This window comes from Pecten maximus, chromosome 4 (genome assembly GCF_902652985.1).
Source record: "Pecten maximus chromosome 4, xPecMax1.1, whole genome shotgun sequence".
NCBI lineage: Eukaryota > Metazoa > Mollusca > Bivalvia > Pectinida > Pectinidae > Pecten > Pecten maximus.
In genome coordinates this window covers 28,037,565-28,059,646 of record NC_047018.1, presented here as the reverse complement: position 1 = coordinate 28,059,646, position 22,082 = coordinate 28,037,565, and the positions used below count along the sequence as shown (strand labels likewise).

At 36.8% G+C, this 22,082-nt stretch overlaps 1 protein-coding gene across 1 annotated transcript; it reads left to right on the top strand.

Annotated features, from left to right (window-relative positions):
• The first annotated feature begins 476 nt into the window (after positions 1–476).
• Positions 477–20,550, top strand: LOC117325703 (serine-rich adhesin for platelets-like). Its single transcript, XM_033882123.1, has 6 exons — positions 477–557; positions 4,891–5,036; positions 6,856–9,780; positions 15,248–18,022; positions 18,672–18,779; positions 19,096–20,550. Exons 2-6 carry the CDS (start codon positions 4,916–4,918, stop codon positions 19,155–19,157), a joined length of 5,991 nt encoding a protein of 1,996 aa, XP_033738014.1. The 5' UTR covers positions 477–557; positions 4,891–4,915; the 3' UTR covers positions 19,158–20,550.
• The last annotated feature ends 1,532 nt before the right edge of the window (positions 20,551–22,082 follow it).

Below are 22,082 nucleotides of genomic sequence, written 5' to 3'. Positions count from 1 at the left end.
CTGGCTCTGATATTGATCATATATAGAAGTCTAGTTTGAGCTAATATATCTGCATACGTTTAATTCTGCATATAAAATTGGATCATTGACGGAATTGTAATTGCTAGAAGTTATTCTTTTTTTTATGAGGGATGGTACTTTCGAATAAATGGTATGCTTCGAAACTCTGTTGATCGTATGTCAATAGTATATAGTAGGCCTAGACCGCGTCTAGTTACGATGACCCTAACAAGTTTGCCAACACGTGGACCAGCACTGGATTCGATGTTGAAGTTGTGGGAGCTGTCTATTCCATACTTTGCATATTTTCAATAAATATATTTTGTATATGTGTACCATATATGTAAGTTCCTAACAGAACAGTATTTTACTAACGACATAGTACGTATTTGGCAACACGGGCATCGAAGTTACGCGCGGTTTTCAATGTCATTCCCAGAATTCAGTAGTTTACTTGGGCATGCGTGCCAGTAGTATTGCAAATGGCGGCACTTGTTATTGTTCAATGGCGTTGAATATGCAAGCACATTTTTAAAACTACTCTGTCACCTATACAGGTCAGTGGCTTGGACTAATTTGGATGCACGTACAAATAGAGGTCTTTTTGTTGCAGGTGATAATGGTCAGTGGTTCATTGCGTGTAAACAGGAGAAGTGTAGGGCACCTTGGATGGTGTGGGGTCCGAGCATTTCCGACTCTGTTCTCATGACATCACTCCGATTATTTACTGATTAAATATGATATTGTACGTCATTTGCCAGTACAATGCATCATTTTGATATTCAGTTTCTCAAGTTTATATACCATCTTACTGTCTTTTATTGTGCAGCGGTCATTTAGACTAACTTGATTAATGACAACAGATAGTTCGTCCCCTGCCTCTGATTCCAGGTCGGTGCCATGCCCTCCCTTCCGCCTGAGACGACAGAATGTCTGGCGCAAACTAACGCAAAGACACTGAGCATATGGAATCGTTTTATTGATGTTTCTATTAGAATAATTAGCGTTTTGATAGTGGTATCGTTTTAATAGGTTACGTTGAGTTCTGTCACTGGTTGACGAATTTTATGTCGTTCATCATGGCTGCCAAGCTGGCTAATATTCCGGGGAAATGAGAAAGCACAAACTAAATTGATAAAACGGTGTTTTTTTTGCATGTAATATTTATTAATACACGTTTTTATAATACCATTTTGAAGTTGCATGTTTGAGACTATATCACTCATAATTTGGCATATATATGCGTATGGTAGAAAATAATAAATATTAATGTGGTGTCAATATCATGCATATCACGTGTTTGATTTTGCAAATGTTTCTTTGAATCATGATCATGACCAAGTTTATGCTATTGTTAAAAATGAGTTGGCATAGATGAATAAGTACTGATTTTTTTTCATCAGCAGGCCCATATTTATCAGCAATATTTATTGAGTGAAGTTATTTTGCCTACCATAAATTTTTCGATTGACCAATTTGCAAGAAACTCATATTAGAGATGTTCTTATTGTAGTGTGTTTAAATGCGTTGATTGTACATGGAATATTTGACAATTGTCAGGTTGAGGAAAACTGCCAGCTTGCATATATAATATGCAAACTTGCGTATTATATTAATTATACACCAGTTGTAGTAGGGATTTGTTACTAAAAATAGCCAACATTGTTTAAACAGTAAATTTTTGCAATATATTATCTAATGGCGCATTCATTTACAAAATAATTTTTTACTGAAATACCTTTACTGAAAGCTGAGGTGTTTTTTGCTTTCCAATGTGCATTTGTATGATGTTGCATGACTAAATAAATGCAACTTAGACGAAATTAAAATAAATTTGACTTGAAGTGATTTTGGCTGTTTTTAGTAACAAAGCTATACCTCAATTGGTGTATAATTGAATATAATAGGCAAGTTTGCGTATTATACGCAAGTTGCTGGTTTTCCCAACCTGATTGTTTACTTCTCTTGATCATTTTATATGTTATTAATTTTGAAATAACAGTATGCATTTAAAAACATATATATGCATACCATATTTAACCAAATAAGCACAAATTTCCTGATGATTTGAAGAGAATCGATCGCTGGAACCATATAAATTAATGTCATACCTCGATGATCTGCCAATTAAATACATGCATAGATACATCTCATTACATCAGGGATCCATCTACAGTTGATTTTCACGAGTCCTTTTCAAATTATTGCAGAAAACAAAAAGCCCCACAATGTTAATGTAAAGTATTTCCAGATTACTATAAAAATTCTGTGAATACAGAATTCGGGACTTGCATGTAGATTTATCATGATCACTTACTGATGTTAAATCATGGTTTGTCTGCTCTTTGTAATAAATTTCATATGCATTGCTGAATTTTTACCATTTTCTATTGCCCAAGTTTCCTATCTTGTATGAGAATTCTCATTTAGATTCATTCTTTTACTGTTAAATAAACCTATGAAGATTCAATGTCCAACTAGCTTAGTGAATGTAAACATCTGACCACAGTCTATGTTTAATATTTCAAAAGGCAATAAAATCATTATTGGAAAAGATAAGATAAACCTAATGAGACTTTATTAGAACAGAAAAGAATTATGTCCTGGCATAAGGCAGCTACTGGTCATGCCTCTGTTTAACTTTTTGCTTCTCAAGCAAATTGGCAGGAAACTGATAGAATTGATATGAAATTTGTAAGAATTGTTTCATCCATATTTAAGTGACTAATATGAATATAATACATGTGGCAATGCTACATAGTTTAGTATTTCCATGTTCTTTCATCAATGATCATTATTCAGCTGAATATATTTCATGAATGCTGAATTTGACCTACATTTTACATTTATATTTGCAAAGAATTTATCTTTTATCAGGATGCAAAAAATATCAATGGAAAATGCTACATTCCAAGTTAAGTTTATTATCTGAAAGCTGCTTTTAAATATAGTTGCATATTGTGCTTTGATCTACATTTTACAAAATTTTGATTTTACCCAAACTGCCCAATTTGTGTTGCATACATAATAGTGCATACATATGTACACTACTTACAAAGTATTGAACCCCTGTTAAAGAAAACCTGTATTATACATATCTGGATATCTTACTTTTAGTATATAAACTGTATTGCACAGATTTTACTTTTGTATAAATATTGTCATCATGAAATTATCTTGTAATTTGCAGTATTGTCATGTACATCAGGATCAATGAATTTGATATTTAACTTAAGCTGGCAATGTTGATAACTGCCTTTTCCTATATATAGATAAAAGAAACTAAAGGTTCATTATTACTTACCTATAGAATCATATACATGTCAAGATATTGGTGGTAGATGTGCAATCAACCCCAGGATGGTAATTTAACATAGAAGAATTGACGATACTCCAAATATTTTTTAAAGATACATATCTGATGCCTGATACTCCTATTTTGTCTTACCAATATTAATTGATCATGCATATTATAACCATAATCACTGGTCCTGGTTTCGAAATGAAATTTGTGCAATACTAAAACTATTGCAATTGTATGTAAGCATAAAAACACAATTTAACTTTTATTTATTTTATCTTTAGCTGATCACATGGCATGAAGTGCCTCTAAGCTTATGGTATGTCATAAGACATCCGTCCATGATCATCTGTCAACTTTAATTACTTCTAGAAAACTTTAAGCAACTGGGTACCGATATTTGGCCAAGTGTACCTGGGGTATAGTGCAATGAAGTTACTTTCCATAAAAAGCCTTGACCAATTTTCAAGGTCATTGCATTAAATATGTTTGAAAACTTGAAGAATCTCGAGTTCCAGAAGTCCCAGAGCCCTTATATTTTTTCAGTGGGTACCTATATGTATATATATATGTAGCTAGAACAGAATGCTAAAATTTTCTTATATAATTGACTGAACTTGACCTATTTTCTAGGTCACAGGGGTCAAATAGGCAAAATTTGCTTGAAAGTCATGTCACAAACCTTATATTTTGCCAATGGGTATGTAGGACAGAGTGCTGATTAGTTGCATAATCATATAATGAATTGGTCTTGACCTTTATTTATTAAGGTCAAAGGGTTTTAGTTTAAATCCCTTGAGAATCTTCTGATCAACAAGTTCTAAAAGGCTTAGAGACCTGATATTTTGCCAGCTGGTACTTGAAGACCTAAGATGGAATGCTAATTAAGTTCCCTCATTAAATGGTCTTGACCTATTTTAAGGCTCTTGCCTCTTGTCATATATATTGGAATGAAATTAGTGATTAATATCATAGCTAGCTACAAGTACAAACTATGATATTTTACATAAAAAATGTGATCACCCTTAGTGTCCCCAGATTGAAGCAGCAGATGGTCATGATTAAATCGTGAAATGTTGACTTAAATAATGATATGAAGAAAGTTGATATGTAGTTTTGATCAAACTGTAGTTCATAGTTTTATTGTATATACAGTTTTGTAATGGAGAGTGGATAATGATTATTGTTCTCCAAAAGCACCATGTATAAAGAAAAACAGCAACAATATAATGATATCTTATAATTACTGTACACTGTAAAATATATTTTTACTTGGCAGGGATTTTCCTACAATTTTTCAACTGGGTCCAGGGTCCATTGCATCGGGAATTTCTATGCGACAATATGTGTCATTGGGGAAAAACAAAAAATTTAGTGGCAAATTGGGAATTTTTCTCAAGATTTTTTTAGGGGAATTGGTCCTTTAATGGACCCTGTTTCTATGTTAGGAAAATCCCTGCTTGATGTTGAAGTACCTAAACATAAAAACCAATGTGGGTTATAAATTTCATTTGAGGCCAAAGTTAAATGAATGATAAAGTAAACTTTAGTAAGATTTTGTAAATTAGTTATGTATCTTATTGTTACAGGTGGACATATGACCTCTCAGTAAAGATGGGTCCTCAAGAGGACTACATCGAGACGGTGTTTACATGTGAAGGGGACATCAATGATCCAAACCTTCAGTCTCGACTTGAAGATATCCGCAAAGGTCTTCGAGATCTGCTCTCAACAGGTAAGATAGAAGGCCACATATCCTCAAAGTGAGAGAAACACTAACTTTTAGGATATGTCATTTTTGTTACAAATTTTGATTATAAATATTCCCCATTTCAGCTTATTAAAGTATGCAAGGGCATTGAATGAAGTATGGTAACTTACAATGATATGCCTGTATGTCTCCTAAATTAACTAGTTTTTGGGAATGGTTTGCTTATTTCCCCCAATACCTGGTTAATTTGTTCGAAGGAACTATCCTGAACCACAATTTATAATCGTAGTAGTTTCAAACATTGTGTTGTTTGTACCATAATTTGCATTGGTGGAGATACCGGTAGGTATTTGTAAGATTCAATAACATTTTCTTTTGTAATTTGTTCATTATACCCCCACTTAGTAAAAGATATCCTGGGTTCAATCAAGACCTGTTTTGCTGCACAAATTTGGAAAGTACAGTGCAACTTCCGAAAAACCGAACCTTCTTAAAACCGAACACCTCTGAATACCAAACGAATTGTCATTGTACGAAATTGGTCCTTCTTTATTATACTATTAAAAGACTTCCAAATACTGATCTCTCTGAATTCCAAACACCGGACCAATTTTATGTCCGGTGCCTGCTAAAATATACCAAAAATTACTTTAAAAAAACTTGCCTTATATTACCTGAGCAGTCATTGCAAGAGGTCTGGCCAGTCATGATCAACCGTGATACAACACCTGTGACGGGTATTGTGTGAAGCTTATGTCTCTGGACCTACACTTCCCTAAAGTAGAAGAAAGAAATTGTTTTGTAAATTGACAAAGTCATTTTTTACGTTATGGACTGATAACATAAATTTCTATTACCGTACTTTGGGATATTCTAAAAAAAAAATTAAAGGGGGTGGTTAAATATTGGTGCGTCAAATTTTGGCATTTACCATCATGTGTGTTAAATTTTGGCACTTACCTGTAGTTATGTAATTGATATGTTTGTTCATTTAATATGCTACGAAAGTCTACATATTTTTTTTGTGAAATTTTGGTGTGTTTAATTTTGGCTCATTCACCCTAGGCGCCAAATAAACCAAAATATAACCACATCCATAATATCCCAAAGTACGGTATGCCAACAAAATTGCTGAATTATTGTAACACACAAAAACTCAGTTATTTTGTAGCTTGTCTTGGGATCATTTCATATCAAAGTGCGCATAATGAATATAGATAGATTTTCATTTTTGCCATATTATATGCAAATAAACTCCTGCCCACAAATTAAATTAGCCGCCTCTTCATTTTTGCTGAATCATCAATTTTAAAATAAGGTAAAAGTGGTTCACAAATAACATCTGTCCCCAAACTTTAATACTTAACTTTTGCACTAGGAGAGAAAGCTTATTTGAGGATTAGTATGGTACTTTTATGTTCTCTCCTGTTTCAGAATGGGTAGGATTCTCCATGTCATGGAATAATTCCTGATGTATTTAATAAATGTGTTTGCGGATTGGAAATTTTAGTCAAGGATTATTTGTCCATTTTTGAAATAAAAAGTTTTTGTACATGAAATCTTAAAAAAACATTCAAATCATACTGTCATAACATCAAATTCTACACCTGCTTTAGACTTCACTGTCGTTAGTGATAACTAGTCAACATTAAAAAGTCAAAGGTACATATATATATTTTCAACTATTTATCCATGACAGGGTTGGTGGCATATCTACATTGAGCGCTCTCTCGCTTAGCTTTTATTCTGGCTTTTTTTTAGCAAAATTATTGAAATCTTGTTTCAGTATTTTCAAGATGTGAAATATAAAACTGGATAATATATTATATTCCTTTTTTTTCAGATAAGAGGAAGCTTATCCTAAAGAAAGTTGAGCCATGGAACAGTGTACGTGTGACGTTTAACATCCCACGTGAAGCTGCTCAAAGACTTAAACAGTTGGCACAACAGGGAGACTCAACACTACGACAACTGGGAGTCTTAGCTGTACAAATTGAAGGCGATCAGATTATCTCACTAACAATAGCTGGTAGAAATAACGAAAGAACTCGATTGGTTTTCCGAACAGAAAGTGATACAGTAGATGCACCATCAGTGTCTGTGTTAGACTCTGGTGGAGGAAGAACAAATGATTTTGAAACTCCAGGGCCAAGTAATGCAGAAAGCACAACACAGAAAAATATTGCTGATTATCTTCGGCAAGGGGCACCCCTCTTTGACACGTTATTTGGGCAGCAGTCATCAGCACCAGATGGGTTTCAGTCACCTGGTTCAAGAGATGCCATGCCATTTGCCTCAATGGGAATGCCATCTTCAGCCACAGGCAAGAGTCCTCAACCCCAACAGTCTTTTGGATTTCCTCCAGGGAAAAACCCAACAAGTGTACAACCACATCAAAGTGGATTCTTCCCATTTGATCAGCAGGCCAAGGGCTCTCTGGGTCAACCAGGAATGAAACTGCCCTCACCACCAGGCCTGTCTCCTCACAGCATTCCACAACAGCAAGGGCATGAACTTTCACTACCTCCTCCTCCTCCTTATCCTCATGGGAGTGCTCTGGTCAACAACTTTGTGAAGGGAGGCAGGTACCCCACAACGTCCACTGGAAGTCCATTGCTAGTCAATTTGCTTCAGACTGAACCGTCCTTAGCAGGCATCAATAACTTTATGCACAGTAAAATGTTACCACCTCCAGAAACGGGGTCTCCTCCTAAAAAGAAGAGACGACAACGGAAGCCCAAAGAAAAACCAAATGCAACTGTTAGTGAGACACAGTCCCAGTCTCCCAGCACTCCCACAGCAGTGCCATCATCAGAGGGAGAAGTCTCCATACAGAGTGTACCAAACCCTGCTCTGGCTACCTGTGGCCTGCCTCTGGTCACATCAGGCAGCAGCTCAAATATGCCAAGCATTCCAATGGTTACACAGGCCTTACCAGCTTCTACACAACCAGCTGTTACCTATTCTGGGAGACAACCAATCCATCCGCCTCACAGCCCTTCACACCAAAATACAGACACAAATCTTCACATGGTTAACTCAACTGCTGCTTCAAACTTAATTCCATTGTCTCAGGAACCCATACCTAGGAAATCAGATTCTGGAGATCAGAGTCAATTTTTACCTGAAAACACAGCTGGAAAAATCATAAACCCATATACTGGACTTTTAGAACCTATGGAAAATTCATCCGATACAAGTCCCATAAAAAGTGACGGTTCTTTAGATGGATTTTCCCCACATAAAAATCCTATAAAACGCTCCCCAAAGGACAAAAAGCAGCCACCAAGTGGTATTTCTCCAAATAAACATTTACCTATTAACAATGTTATGCATCAAGGAAGGATGCCCCCATCAAGTGATAGGATATCTTCTGTGCCAAGTTCTTCTGCAGGACATTCAAGTGTTAATTACTCTAGGCAGCAACACCAGCAGAATGAGACATTAACAGTATACAGTAGCAGTAGTAGTAGTAGTAATAACTTAATGTTGCCTTCATCATCGTCGCTGTCTTCAGTATCATCTATGTCATCATCTCCACAGCCACTTGCATACCCTGCAAGCAGGGGTAATAGTGGTTATGTTCATTCTAGTCCTACTAGGAAAGAGTCTGTGACCAGTTTACACAACAGCAACTTGACACAGAACAGGACTGTCAACAGGTCACCGGGAGGACCAGAGCTTATGCCAGTTTCTAGTGCAACTCAAGGATTTGTCACCCAGTCACCTACTTCATCTTCTCCCAGATCTTTACCTGGCTATGTGCCTGGTATGTCTTCAGCTGAACTGCAACCTTTACATCAAAGTGTGTACAAGAGTTTGACATCTGGTTTCCCTGAGGACAATCATCTGACGACTGTTTGTTGTGGGGCTCGCACAACAACTAGTGCTTCTCCTATCATGAGCCACAGACAACAACAGCATGTTGCAACAAATGCTGTTGCAGCCTCTACTCAGCAGAAAACATCATTGGAGAACACTAGTCCTTCGAATTCTGAACAATTGCTCAATCCTCATGTGATGAACCATCCAGCCAAACACACAGGTGTTGTGGGTACCAGCACGAACTGTTTGATAGACAGCCCTGGTGGAGACTCTGAAAATTCAAGTCAGAGCAGTCTTCTACATGAACATTCTACTCCGAATGACATAGCAGCCTCAGGCTGCACACTGGAACAGGAGACAAAGGTTTACAATCATGACTCAGGAATTGGCAGCTCATCAGAAAGGTCGGATGGCACTCCATCAGAACCTGGAGATGATTTTAAAGCAGCACATGCTAATAGTGAAGATTGTGGTGCATCCATCAAACATTTTTTAGATGGAATAAGTAAGACCACATGTGTACCTAAATCAGATGCTCAAGTGATAACAGTTGGATATGCAATGTCCAATAGTCATGTTAACAAAAACACGTTGAAGCATAATTCTGATATTTCTTCAATTTTATCAATGCCAATGGAAAAGGCTTTAAATCATCAAACATTTAATCATGTGAATTGCCGGAAAGACAAGACCAAGGTGATGAATCATGTTGGCCCCAGCCAGCAAAACACTGTGTTACATTGGTCTACTAGGGACAAAATATTCTCAAACCTGGTAGAGTCCAACAAACGCAAAAGTCCAAAGCAGTTTCTGAGAGAGGAATGTGTAGCCCAAGTGATGACGAACAAACAAAAGCTGCCTCCATATACTGCAGACCATTTAAAGCACATGCAGAAAATGGATCCCCTAATGCCACCACATGGCAATTGCAATTCTACATTTGGTTAGTAGATCATTAGTTGTAAACTTGTTCATAATAACTAACCATAACTTTGGCAAGTAATCTTAAAAGGAACAAAACATAATATTTCTAACCTTAGATTAATCTTACCTTGGCTCCCATAAAGAATCAAATTGAAGTTATGGTTATAAAATGAGTTCAATTTTTGTGGGGATAGTTTGTGATCTTGAAACATGATTAATTCTTTAATACCCGGGTAGCTTGATGCATACCAATTACTCCCTATAAGTTATGTATACTGACAACTAATATAGGAAGGAGGCTGTCCACATTTATCAACCAACTTTGCTTGGAAAACCGACAGTGGTTTGACATGCTATTTGGTCTGTCTTACTAAAGTAAATGTAGTGTTCTTTAGTTGGTGTAGCTTAAAGATTGCAATCTTATTGACTAATAAGTTTTTTGTCAAAATTATATATATATAATTAACTACCTGGCACCTGTTAGTTAAAACCAAATTCTTGTAATGAACTGCATGATTCCATTCTTGTGATATTATACCATATCAACACAAATTTCTTGTCGGTAACATACAATTTTAATCAATAAAACATATTAATACAATTCGTCATATATTAGGAATGACAAAATGGTGAATTACTGAGTTCTATAAAAATTCAAGGTTAAATGTGAAGATCATTGAAAGGATATGTTTGCTAAGTAGAGCTTGTCATGATCATCACAAGTGTATATTATATTGACTGTACTGTGGCTTTCCTTGGATATTTTTGGTAAATTCATGCAGTATTCAGGGATATAGAAATTCTGTAGTCAGAGTATAGGACCTTGATGTGGAGGGCCAAAATTTTGTCTGTTATTTAGAATAAATTCCATAAGCATGATAAGCGGTGTGTAAGGTAAGGATAAAACATTACTGTTAATAGAAAATCTGTCATCAAACTTAATGGCTTCATTTTTGAATTCATTAGAAGTGTATGCATACTGTATGTTAAAGCCAATTTCATAGGTCAGAAATCATCATTATTGAAGTTTTATGTACCACACACTTGTTTAGAAGTTAATACATGTAGTAACGCATGGTAACAGTATAAACACCTGTATGTAGATAGAATGAGTATAGGAAGCTAGCATTGTTTACATGAAGTAAACAAGGTAACTGTTTGAGAGTACACAGTATCATTTTATGTCTTCTACTTTGGATGGGTACACTTTTTAAAATGCATCACATGTGATAATTACATTTGACATCCTTTATGAACAAAAGTTGCATGCCTTTCTCTGTACTTATACCTTTTGAATACTGTAGTCAGCATCCAAATTTTTTGTTAATTACTTTTTTAGCTGATTTTGTGGTAGATTTAATCAAAGAATTTATGTCCATTAATAGCAAAATTCTTACTAAATTGACCTCTATTTTGAATATTATTTTCATGATGATATATTGATCAGTGCATGCATATATGGAATCAAATCCTCATGAAATGTTCTGTACTCTTGTGGAAAAACCATGAAATTTGAAGGAGAAAATTATCTTATTAAAGTAATTTAATAGTATGCAGATAAAGGTAATTTTGAATTACACTACGAAAGTATTATGTGATGTCTGCATTGACTACCCATTATATAAAGTATTGTCATGTGATCTTGTGACTGTCTCATTTATCCTAAAGGTTAGACTAGGCATGTGATCTCCTAGCTAGGATCTCCTGACTATCTGTCTCATAAAGGTACTGTTATGTGGTCTCCTGACTGTCTCATAAAGGTACTAGTACTACTGTCATATGGTCTCCTGACTGTCTCATAATAAACATACTGTCATATGGTCTCCTGACTGTCTCATAATAAACATACTGTCATATGGTCTCCTGACTGTCTCATAATAAACGTACTGTCTTGTGGTCTCCTGACTGTCTCATAATAAACGTACTGTCATGTGGTCTCCTGACTGTCTCATAATAAACGTACTGTCATGTGGTCTCATAATAAACATACTGTCATGTGGTCTCCTGACTGTCTCATAATAAACATACTGTCATATGGTCTCCTGACTGTCTCGTAATAAACGTACTGTCATGTGGTCTCCTGACTGTCTCATAATAAACATACTGTCATGTGGTCTCCTGACTGTCTCATAATAAACATACTGTCATGTGGTCTCCTGACTGTCTCATAATAAACATACTGTCATCTGGTCTCCTGACTGACGCACAAAGAAACTGTCACCTGGTCTCCTGACCGACGCACAAAGGTACTGTCATGTGGTCCTTGACTGACGCACAAAGGTACTGTCATCTGGTCTCCTGACTGTCTCATAATAAACATACTGTCATGTGGTTTCCTGACTGTCTCATAATAAATGTAGTCATCTGGTCTCCTGACTGTCTCATAATAAACATACTGGTCCATGTGGTCCTCCTGAACTGTCTCATAATAAACATACTGTCTTGTGGTCCTCCTGACATGTCTCATATAAACATACTGTCTTGTGGTCTCCCTGACTGTCCTCCTAATAACCATACCTGCATGTGTGGTCTCCTGACTGTCTCATAATAAACATACTGTCTTGTGGTCTCCTGACTGTCTCATAATAAACATACTGTCATGTGGTTTCCTGACTGTCTCATAATAAATGTAGTCATCTGGTCTCCCTGACTGTCTCATAATAAACATACTGTCATGTGGTCTCCTGACTGTCTCATAATAAACATACTGTCTTGTGGTCTCCTGACTGTCTCATAATAAACATACTGTCATGTGTTTTCCTGACTGTCTCATAATAAACGTACTGTCATGTGGTCTCCTGACTGTCTCATAATAAACGTAGTCATCTGGTCTCCTGACTGTCTCATAATAAACGTACTGTCATGTGGTCTCCTGACTGTCTCATAATAAACATACTGTCATGTGGTCTCCTGACTGTCTCATAATAAAGTTACTGTCATGTGGTCTCCTGACTGTCTCATAATAAAGTTACTGTCATGTGGTCTCCTGACTGTCTCATAATAAACGTACTGTCATGTGGTCTCATAATAAACATACTGTCATGTGGTCTCCTGACCGACTCACAAAGGTACTGTCATGTGGTCTCCTGACTGTCTCATAATAAACGTAGTCATGTGGTCTCCTGACTGTCTCATAATAAACATACTGTCATGTGGTCTCATAATAAACATACTGTCATGTGGTCTCCTGACTGTCTCATTATAAACATACTGTCATGTGGTCTCCTGACTGTCTCATAATAAACGTACTGTCATGTGGTCTCCTGACTGTCTCATAATAAACGTAGTCATGTGGTTTCCTGACTGTCTCATAATAAACGTACTGTCATGTGGTCTCCCGACTGTCTCATAATAAACGTACTGTCTTGTGGTCTCCTGACTGTCTCGTAATAAACGTAGTCATGTGGTCTCCTGACTGTCTCATAATAAACGTAGTCATGTGGTCTCCTGACTGTCTCATAATAAACGTACTGTCATGTGGTTTCCTGACTGTCTCATAATAAACATACTGTAATGTGGTCTCCTGACTGTCTCATAATAAATGTACTGTCATATGGTCTCCTGACTGTCTCATTATAAACGTACTGTCATGTGGTCTCCTGACTGTCTCATAATAAAAGTACTGTCATGTGGTCTCCTGACTGTCTCATAATAAAGGTACTGTCATGTGGTCTCCTGACTGTCTCATAATAAACATACTGTCATGTGGTCTCCTGACTGTCTCATAATAAAGGTACTGTCATGTGGTCTCCTGACCGACGCACAAAGGTACTGTCATGTGGTCCTTGACTGATGCACAAAGGTAATGTCATGTGGTCCTTGACTGATGCACAAAGGTACTGTCATGTGGTCTCCTGATTAGCACAAAGGTATCGTTACTGTCATGTGGTCTCCTGACTGTCTCATAATAAACGTAGTCATGTGGTCTCCTGACTGTCTCATAATAAACATACTGTCATGTGGTCTCCTGACTGTCTCATAATAAACATACTGTCATGTGGTCTCCTGACTGTCTCATAATAAACATACTGTCATGTGGTCTCCTGATTGTGTCATAATAAACGTACTGTCATGTGGTCTCCTGACTGTCTCATAATAAACGTACTGTCTTGTGGTCTCCTGACTGTCTCATAATAAACATACTGTCATGTGGTCTCCTGACTGTCTCATAATAAACGTACTGTCATATGGTCTCCTGACTGTCTCATAATAAACGTACTGTCATGTGGTCTCCTGACTGTCTCATAATAAACGTAGTGATGTGGTCTCCTGACTGACTCACAAAGGTACTGTCATGTGGTCTCCTGACCGACTCACAAAGGTACTGTCATGTGGTCTCCTGACTGATGCACAAAAGAAATGTCATGTGGTCTCCTGACTGATACATGACTCGCATAGATACTGTCGTGTGGTCTCATGACTGACTCACATAGGTACTGTCATGTGGTGGTCTGACTATCTGTCTCATAAAAACACTATCATGTGACACTATCAAGTGTCTGCCTGATAAAGATATTGTCATGTGATCTGTGACTATCCGTCTGATAGCAGTCCTGTCTGATAAAGGTACTGTCATATGGTCTCCTGGCTGTCTGTCTCATAAATGTACTGTCTTATGAACACTCATAAATGTACTGTCTTATGAACACTGGACTACCTGTCTCATTTAGGTACATGTACTGTCATATGATTTCTTGACGAATTGTCTCCTTAGGGTGCTGTCATTTTATCTAACTTCCAGTCTCATAAAGGTATTGTCGCATGATTCAAGTATCTGTCTTGAAGATATTTTCAAGCGATTTCTTGACAGTGGCTCATAAGATTGTTTTCAAATTTTCTCTAGAATGGCTAAATGATTTTTTTTACAAATTTGTTTCATGTATTATTATTATCACAGTATTATTGGGCAAAGATAAAGTGTATTTTACAAAAATTAAGGACATGTATCCTTTGGAACAGCTGGCTGCAGGGCCCATATCAGGTAAAATTTACCCAATACTGCTTCAGTTTGTTGCAAGTCAAGGAGTTTTAAACTTAATTGATATGCTCAGAGAATATAGTTATTGGTAAGCAATGAATGTGATACCTAGTCAGTGGGTAGAGGATCCAGATAGACAGGACCAACTAGGGGTAGTAGAGATAGTAGTAAAACATCTCTTGCTTCAGTATGCAAGTTGATATGGTATAGGAATATATATCAAAATTTTGTGTGGTCAGCAGGAAATGTTTTCCATCTAGATGTACATCGGAAGTGTTTATTTAATTTTTTTTCCCTTCCATATAGACAAAGTCCCAAATCCTAACAAAAAGATAGACTTGAATAATAAGATTAAAAACTGTTGTGCACATATGCAGATGCTCAATTTTATCTTAAATCTCTTTTACCAGCATGTAGCATTAAGCATAGTATTGAGTATTGTATTGTAGGCCATATAGGCTTTCATGCTTTACACATTGATGTATAATAATCAATTTATGTTTATTAGGTGGCACTGATGTACACACAACAATGTCTTCATTCTCACACGGAATGAGCAACATGGGTAAAAATGATGAGCCACGGCGGGCACCATTCTCAACACAACAGGAAGTGGCTAGATCTACAGTTCCTTCTCTCAAGGTCAACAGTCACCCGGCCAATCGATGCACCAGTCCACGCTCATCTATAATAACATCGGAGGATGCTTACCGTATGTGCAATAATGACTACAATAGCGTACAGCCAATAACAAACAACATTGTGTCCCGGTCAACTACTGGACCATCAGCTGCCAGTGTAGCATCCTTTAGTTCCTCAGACACTTCTCAGCCAAATGTTTCACACTATTATCAACAGAAATCATTTCCAAGGAATCCTCAAGTAGACAAGAGGACAAAATCTCCCCTCGCAAACAACCCTATTTCTGTGGCGTCAAGCCAATCTGACAATGTGGTTTCTAGTACAGGAATGGTAGGGTTTGGTAAAGCTCCTGAAGGAGTGCATTCTGTAAGTTATAGTTCATGTATGTCAGATGTGATGAGTAACGGGCCAGTAACATCAAAGATGGATATGAGTAGGTGCATTGCTAGCAGTAGTGGGAGCTATGATCCACAGAAGTATTCTACAAGTGCAGCTTCTTCTAACAAGCGACGATCACCAGCAAACTCCATGATCAACTCTCTCCCCCAGCATTTCTTTGACCCTGCCCTACCTCTTGCAAAACGCTTGACAGAATCTGTACAGAAGCTGGTGAAGCCTCTGCCCTCAATAGATCAGTCCTCGCTACCTCATGCACAACACAAATCTCCTGGTAATACACCATCTACAAAATCTCAAGCCTCCAGCTCTCCTCCTCGGCTAACTCGTACTGCACCAGATGCCAGACTGGCTGTGCCTGATACAGCCATGGCGGCCAAGTTTGTCAAATCCAATTCACCTGTAGATCCTGACTCAGCAGCTCCCCCACACCTGTCTGCTGAAATCTCCAGTTTAATGGCCTGCAAATCACAGGAAGATGAATTAGTAAATAATCAAGATTGTTTACCAATCTCTAGTCATCCTTTTGTTAAAACTGACTTTCAATCTCTGCCCTCACAGGAATCTAGTGTTTCTCTAACAGGCAGCTCAACTCACCATACTTTCACCAACTGTGATTCAAACTTACCAGTGCATTCTGACCCTAGCTCAGAGTCTTTGTGTGTGAATCCAATCGAAGGGAAAGTGCATAATATCAGTGATGGTACAAATGGTGGGACCACGGTGGAGTTGAATGCCATTACAGAAAGTTGGACTGCTACTATAGAAACACAACCAAACTTTATGGTAAACAGTGCTAGTGGTATGTTGTCTACTTATCCACATACAACTATAAATAGTGCTAGTGTAGGAGGATCTGTTTTACAAATTTCTACTCCATCTTTGAAACAAAAAGGGACATCTCATATTGATGTGACTAGATCTGATTGTGTATTAAACTATACAACTGGAGGAGGAATTCCGCCTCATACAGTTTGTTCTACAAACACTGACAATAATACTTCTACAGTTGACATAGAACCCAAGCACAACTTTGAACATGATGAGCAGACAGGCCATTCACCATCAAAAGTTATTCTAAATTGTAATGGGAATGAGTGCAATACTTCTAGTACTGAGAATTCCAAAAAATCTTCTCCAAATTTACTCCTAAACTGTAGTGCCAACAACAATTTGTGTACAAATACTTCTCAATGTCCTGAGATTACTTCTAGTCGTGCTGAATGTGTAAATAGTGTGTCAGTTGGTGGAGTTAAACCAACTTGTGCAACAACAGACATCATTTGCCAACAGCGTTCTGGGGACAGTACAATTTCAAATATTATCACACAACAGAATTGTGAAGACATGTATGGTAAAACACCTGATTCCTTGTCACAAGTTCAATATACAGCAAATTCTGGTGCACAAAGCATAAATCGAAATGAAGAAAAGGAGGAATCCAATGCAAAGGAAAAAACCAACAATGTTCCACAGCTGCTACCTGCTTACAGTGAATCAAATCTGGTCAACTCCACTGGTGATATCACAGACTCTACATCAAATGCTATCACCTCCCGACCACAGAGACAAACCAGTGTGCCTGATAGTTCTAGGCCTCTAACCCCAGAAGATTTTTCAACAACTACAATGGCACTGAGACGAAGCAGAAAGTCCTCAGAATCAAATGAAAATAAACCTATTGAAAACAAAACAACTGAAAATTTGACGTCAGCCCAACACAATCTTCGTCTGACAAGGCAGCGCAACAATCCGACTGACCCTGCTGAAAGGGAAGTAGGAACAAGACAGCGCTCAAACACTGCCGATTCACAGGACAAGAATGCTGATAGTGACTCCGGTAAGAATCTACGAACATCCTCACGTAGAAGGAAACCAACTCAGAATGAGGAGATAAGTGCTGCAGATCCCAGCAAGAAAACCACAAATTTAGATGATTCTGAGGTTGCCAAACACACACGTTCATCAGATACTAAAGATAATGTCAATGCCACATTGAAGAATGATAATGTGAAGATGTCAACAAATGAAGCAACTGATTGTTTAACTTCAACACTGGATTCTGTCAAAACTGGGCTCAGGAACAGAACTCAGAATAAGGCACCATCAGGGGATGAAAAACCAAAAGGAATTAACAAGGACCTTAAGAAAAAGCCATTAGTTTCAGAAGATGAATTGGCACAGAATAAGAAAGCTCAGCTGAGCCGGCGAAGTAGACACTCCCCAACACTTGCTATTCAAAACCGTACGTATGATACATTTTAAATCAATAGAGAAATACATTTATTGTTGTCTACTATCGAAAACTTTACATATAAAATAATGAATTAAATATGTGCTGAGTATCAGTAAAAAAAATTATATTAAAATCGCAATATGGGTAACTTTGATATATAATTTATTAGAAACATCCAGTAAAAAATGTTAATATCCATGTCAATATAAGGTGAAATGACAACTATAGACATACGCTGTAGTATCATACATAACTCACAGAAAAAAGTATCAAAAATAATGATAAATCAGTATGAATTTATACCACAAGACCAAATAACGTGAAGTGTCTTCTGAAAATATCCAGATATAATCATTATTGTGGGGAAGATGCATGATGTGTGTTAGAGCAGGCACCTGAGAAATTCATAGAATCGAGGTGAATTTCCTCATTTCCTGATATGTGATAGAATTATTTTTAGGCGCTTAAAGGTTGGGATTTAAATCATATCTGGTTAAATTACTCTCCCCTCTGATTGAATACTTATTATTATTTTGGTCATTCCTATTAGGTGATGATTCAAGTTCGTCTCGAAGCAATATGCACATAGCAGTTATCATTGAACATTCCTTGAATTATCATTATTGTGATGTACACTAATGGCCTGTTATCATTACAGAAATACGTGACAGATCTCCAGTGCGCAGTCGAACACGAACCTTGGTATCTCCCAACACCGACCCTCAGGAGGACTCTAAACGCTCCACTCGGTCCTCCAAACCCAGAGGTAGTGTCAAATACCTTGCCATACTCTAATATGTATAGTAGTTATGCTGGCTGTAATAAGTACATTCATTGTCAAAATAGTTCAAGGGCAATTTGTACCTATTGAAACCACATTTTTTGAAAAAGTTGGTATAAGTTGTGTGGATCATTTATCATGATGTGCAGCATACTGACAAAAGGGTATTGTGGCATTTTAATCTTGCCGTTCTGTTAATCACACATGGGTATCCTGTATCTTATATATAAGCAAGGAATTCGAGAGATTTATATTGTGGAAGTTGTATGTTGTATATATAATTTATTGTTTCTTTCTTCAGATGCAACCGAAACTCTACCTCCTCCCAACAAACGGCGACGTTCCTCCCGAGACCACAGATAAACCCTTCTACCACTGTCTCATACTAACTTCCAATTTGGTACTCTAACGATGGTTGATTTAGTTATTAATACTTGTAAATACTCTCGACTCTTACAAAGTATAAGGTGTATAGTGGATCATTGATTTGTCATGTAAATAGTGTCTGAAGTGTTGAAATCAATGATCCCAAATTGTTTATAGTGAGTGTGAGGATGTATACTTGTAGTAAGGGATGTTGTCACTCCAAATGGCATTTGTTTGTACAGAACCCACACCATTATTATGTGCATTAGTTTGATAATTTATTTCTTTTTAGTGAAAAATAGTGCTCTAATTATGAATTGAATATGTCAATTACGTTGTATATGAACTTATTTCACTCATATAATACACACATATTATATAAATATATATATATAGATATATATTATATAAAAATCTGGGTACATTTGATGAAGAAAAAGTGATATTTGTTTTGATTTTTTTTCTATGATTTCTCCCCCTAACCTGGTGCCCAGATAATACTAGACATTGGATACTGCAGATGGTAGATAATAGGCAAATAGATCTATAAACATATGTATAGTTCAGATATATTAATCAAAAACAGTTATGATAACCCTCATCTCTAATGTATGTGATACTTTTTTTGTGTTGTTAAATGATATCAGGCAGTCTGTTGTGTGGTACAGCCTGAAATATGAGAAAGTTGCATAATTTTCACCTTGTTACAGAAGCTTTAGACTACTAATCTGCCCTGAGTACTGGACACAAGGTGTCGTGTTGTCACCATCAGGCTATTTATGTTTTGTTATTGTGTATATAACATTGATCATGTCTCTAGTCCTGGGGCTCCATGTATGGTACAGTCCACCAGAGGTTTAGTGGTGTGTGTACTGAAACAAAGCTCATTAATATTAACAACCACACACCATTTTATCATCAGTAATGAATTAACTTTTCATAATTTGAGTTTAATGAAATTATCACTGTCATCTTTTGTAAATAAAGCATGCACCATCAAAGCTGGTGATACACTACTATCAGTGTTGAGTTTGCTGATGTTATGTACATATATAAGGAGCTTGAATAATGTAGGGGTTGGTTTGAACTGAGTGACCATTTATTGTCCTTAGAAGCCTTCGTGGCTAAATCTCTTTCGTGTTGGGTCTTTATTCATTGGCAAATTATTTTCTTCATTCTATCAGGGATATAGGTTCTCACATTTGCTTCAGTCAAATTCTTTCCCCCATGTTTATTCAAAACAGATAATCTAACATAACTAGGTATCTTACCTGCAGTTGGTTTTGTACCCGTACAGTTATTAGCTCTCTGTGTCTTTTTGGTGTCCATTCAGCATATTTTTATTTTTATATCCAGTATTCGTGAATAAACATAGCTCACATTTGCAGTATGTCAAGTGTTGTTATCTTTATTACAATGATAGTATCCCAAGTAGGGCTGGCATACTACAAACATTATTCAAAGATAACACCATTTCTGACCTAACTTTTTTCATGCATATTATTGCATGGTAGACTGCTATAATAATTGTATCCCCCTTCCCCCGAATTATAATTATTTAATATAAAGTATTGACACAGCACTATTTTTTGCAATATTGATATAACTTTGTAGGCTATATCTATTACTTTGAATTAGCTTTGTTATTCATGTGTTACCATATTGGGTTTTACTTTAATATTAGAATTAGCTAATCAACAAAGCTAATCAACAAAAACTTCCACATTCTACGATCTTGATGGTTGATTTCTGAGCCCAACCATTTTATACTGAATGAGGCTTTTCACAATTTTATTGTCCTCTGTTTGATTGGGCCTAAACAATTGTTTACCCGGTCAATAATTTATGTTCTCAGTCAAGGGAACACTTACCCAATTGAATTTTTTAAAATCGCTGTTATGTACAGTAATATGGTAGACCGACTACATTGAATCACTTGGTGTTTCCATAATTTTGTTGAGATCTCCGTACAGGTTCTCTAGCGCTTGCTTAACATCTTCAGTAAAGATAATGAATAGCTTGAAATAGCAAATAGATTAGAGTTGTCCTCCTTGTCTTGTCGATTTCGTGGAGATAACGTTGAGTTATTCCCCTTAGTTTAGTATCTTGGAAATACCTAAACATACCATTCTGTTACTTAGTATATCCTTAACGGAGACATAATTGCCTCTATATTCAAATCGTAATCCATATAATATTTAAACAAAGATATATTATTATTTATGTTGTATCGTTACTCCAAAATTTGTCCGGACGGTTTTCGAAATCGATTCAGTTTGGGCCTTGAACTACATTTTCTGGTAAAGAGTTCAAGCTGTCCATAGTTCTTTGAGTGAACGAACATTTCCTCGTGTCCAGTCTATTTCTTTATTTATCTAGGTCAAGTGATTGTCCCCGGGTCCTTCTCTCTTTCTCTATTGGTAAACGGCTGGAATTTAAGACGACCCAATCGTTCTTCATACGTAAGAATTTGCAATCCTGGTAGTAATTTCGTAGCTCGCCGTTAACGTTTACTAGCAGATCAGTGTCCTATTGTTTTTGCATACTCCATATTCAAACTGGTGTCGAACTTGAGCCTTATACAGCAACTTCAATAAGCAGAATGATTTTTCCAAGTGTGTATGATCTTCTGAAGTATTCGGTTGGCTTTGTTTACGGCTGCATGTAAATTATTTCTACAGTTCAATTTATTATCGACAATTATTCGAATGTCTTTCTCTTCCGATTCCTCTGATAACGTTACTTTTGTTCTCGGACCATCAATTGATGTAAATGTAAATTGTTGGATCTGCTCTTTTCATCCTAAATTCAACCCCCCCCCCCCCCCCCCCCCCCCCCCCCCCCCTATAAAAGTTACCTTTAAATGTTTTGGTAAGTTAGATGCGAAAGTTTACAATTTTGTAACTTTTCCGTGGTGTATGT

Excerpts from the sequence above, each read along its gene's own strand:
- LOC117325703 (XM_033882123.1), top strand. The coding sequence starts at position 4,916 with ATGGGTCCTCAAGAGGACTACATCGAGACGGTGTTTACATGTGAAGGG. Across the intron at positions 5,037-6,855 it reads TCGAGATCTGCTCTCAACAG|ATAAGAGGAAGCTTATCCTA; the intron begins GTAAGATAGAAG and ends CTTTTTTTTCAG. Across the intron at positions 9,781-15,247 it reads CAATTGCAATTCTACATTTG|GTGGCACTGATGTACACACA; the intron begins GTTAGTAGATCA and ends TATGTTTATTAG.